This window comes from Mus pahari, chromosome 5, assembly GCF_900095145.1.
Source record: "Mus pahari chromosome 5, PAHARI_EIJ_v1.1, whole genome shotgun sequence".
Classification (NCBI taxonomy): Eukaryota; Metazoa; Chordata; class Mammalia; order Rodentia; family Muridae; genus Mus; species Mus pahari.
In genome coordinates, this window is record NC_034594.1 from 126542965 (window position 1) to 126544237 (window position 1273).

Here is a 1273-nt window from a genome sequence, read left to right on the forward strand (position 1 = left end):
TGTGTAGCCTTGGCTGTCCTGGAACTCACTTTGTAGACCAGGCTGGCCTCAAACTCAGAAATCTGCCTGCCTCTGCCTCCCAAGTGCTGGGATTAAAGGGGTGCACCACTTTGCCGGGCCCTGTATCAGGGAGCTAAACTGTTACTTAAGCAGGCTTTGCTATTACTCTACCCCCTTTTTTCATGACCTCAAGGGTCTTTAAGACACAGGGTCTTTGTCTCTAAGTGAGGGATGAAAATGCTGTATTTGTTGGCACACTGCCAAATGAGGTGCTCTACAAGGAATCTGTAGACCTGAAGCCAGTGAGCATACACATTCACAACTTTTAGTTATCCTAGCAGGCTCCACCATGACCTCTGACACATGCCCTATGACCTCCTGGTCAGGTGAGATCTATGACTTGCTAAGGCCCGAGCTAGACACATACAGAGAACTCTCAAAATGACTTACCGAAAATGTTCTTCACCCCCTGTTCCTTCACCAGGTAATCCACATACTGACCAATGACAGGAAAGTTGATTTCTCTAAAAGATGGGGAAATAGGGAATAATGAATATTTAGGGTTTTTTTTTTAGATGATTATTCAATCAATTCCTGGCTCATGAACTGCTCATATTAATAATTATTAAAAATCTACTCTAGGGTAGGTGTACTGGCTAGCTTTGTGTCAACTTGACACAGCTAGAGTTATCACAGAGAAAGGAGCTTTAGTTGGGGAAATGCCTACACGAGATCCAGCTGTAAGGCATTTTCTCAATTAGTGATCAAGGGGGAGAGGCCCCATTGTGGGTGGGACCATCTCTGGGCTGGTAGTCTTGGTTCTATAAGAGAGCAGGCTGAGCAAGCCAGGGGAGGCAAGCCAGTAAAGAACATCCCTCCAATGGTTTCTGCATCAGCTCCTGCTTTCTGACCTGCTTGAGTTCCAGTCCTGNATCCTTTGGTGATCAACAGCAGTATGGAAATGTAAGCCAAATAAACCCTTTCCTCCACAACTTGCTTCTTGGTCATGATGTTTGTGCAGGAATAGAAACCCTGACTAAGACAGTAGGGTACATAGCTCAGTTGATAGATAGCTTGCCTAATACACACAAGACATAAACTGGTGGTAGTGATGCATGGTGTGTGTGTGTGTGTGCATGTGTGTAGAGGCCACTCCCCCTTAGGAGTCTGTCCATCATGTGGGTCCCAGGAATTGAACCAAATCATCAGGTTTGGGGGTCATCTCACCAGCCTTGCCTTGCCTTGCCTCCCCTCCCCTCCCCTCCCCTCCCCT

General features: G+C 46.7%; 1 protein-coding gene across 1 annotated transcript in view; it reads right to left on the reverse strand.

The window, feature by feature from the left end:
• The window catches only part of Npl (N-acetylneuraminate pyruvate lyase), a 44943-nt gene that overhangs the window by 28700 nt on the left and 14970 nt on the right, over positions 1-1273 (reverse strand). The window contains exon 3 of the mRNA XM_021198812.2: positions 451-524. Coding sequence (XP_021054471.1) covers positions 451-524 — 74 coding nt within the window. The remainder of the gene's footprint in view (positions 1-450; positions 525-1273) is intronic.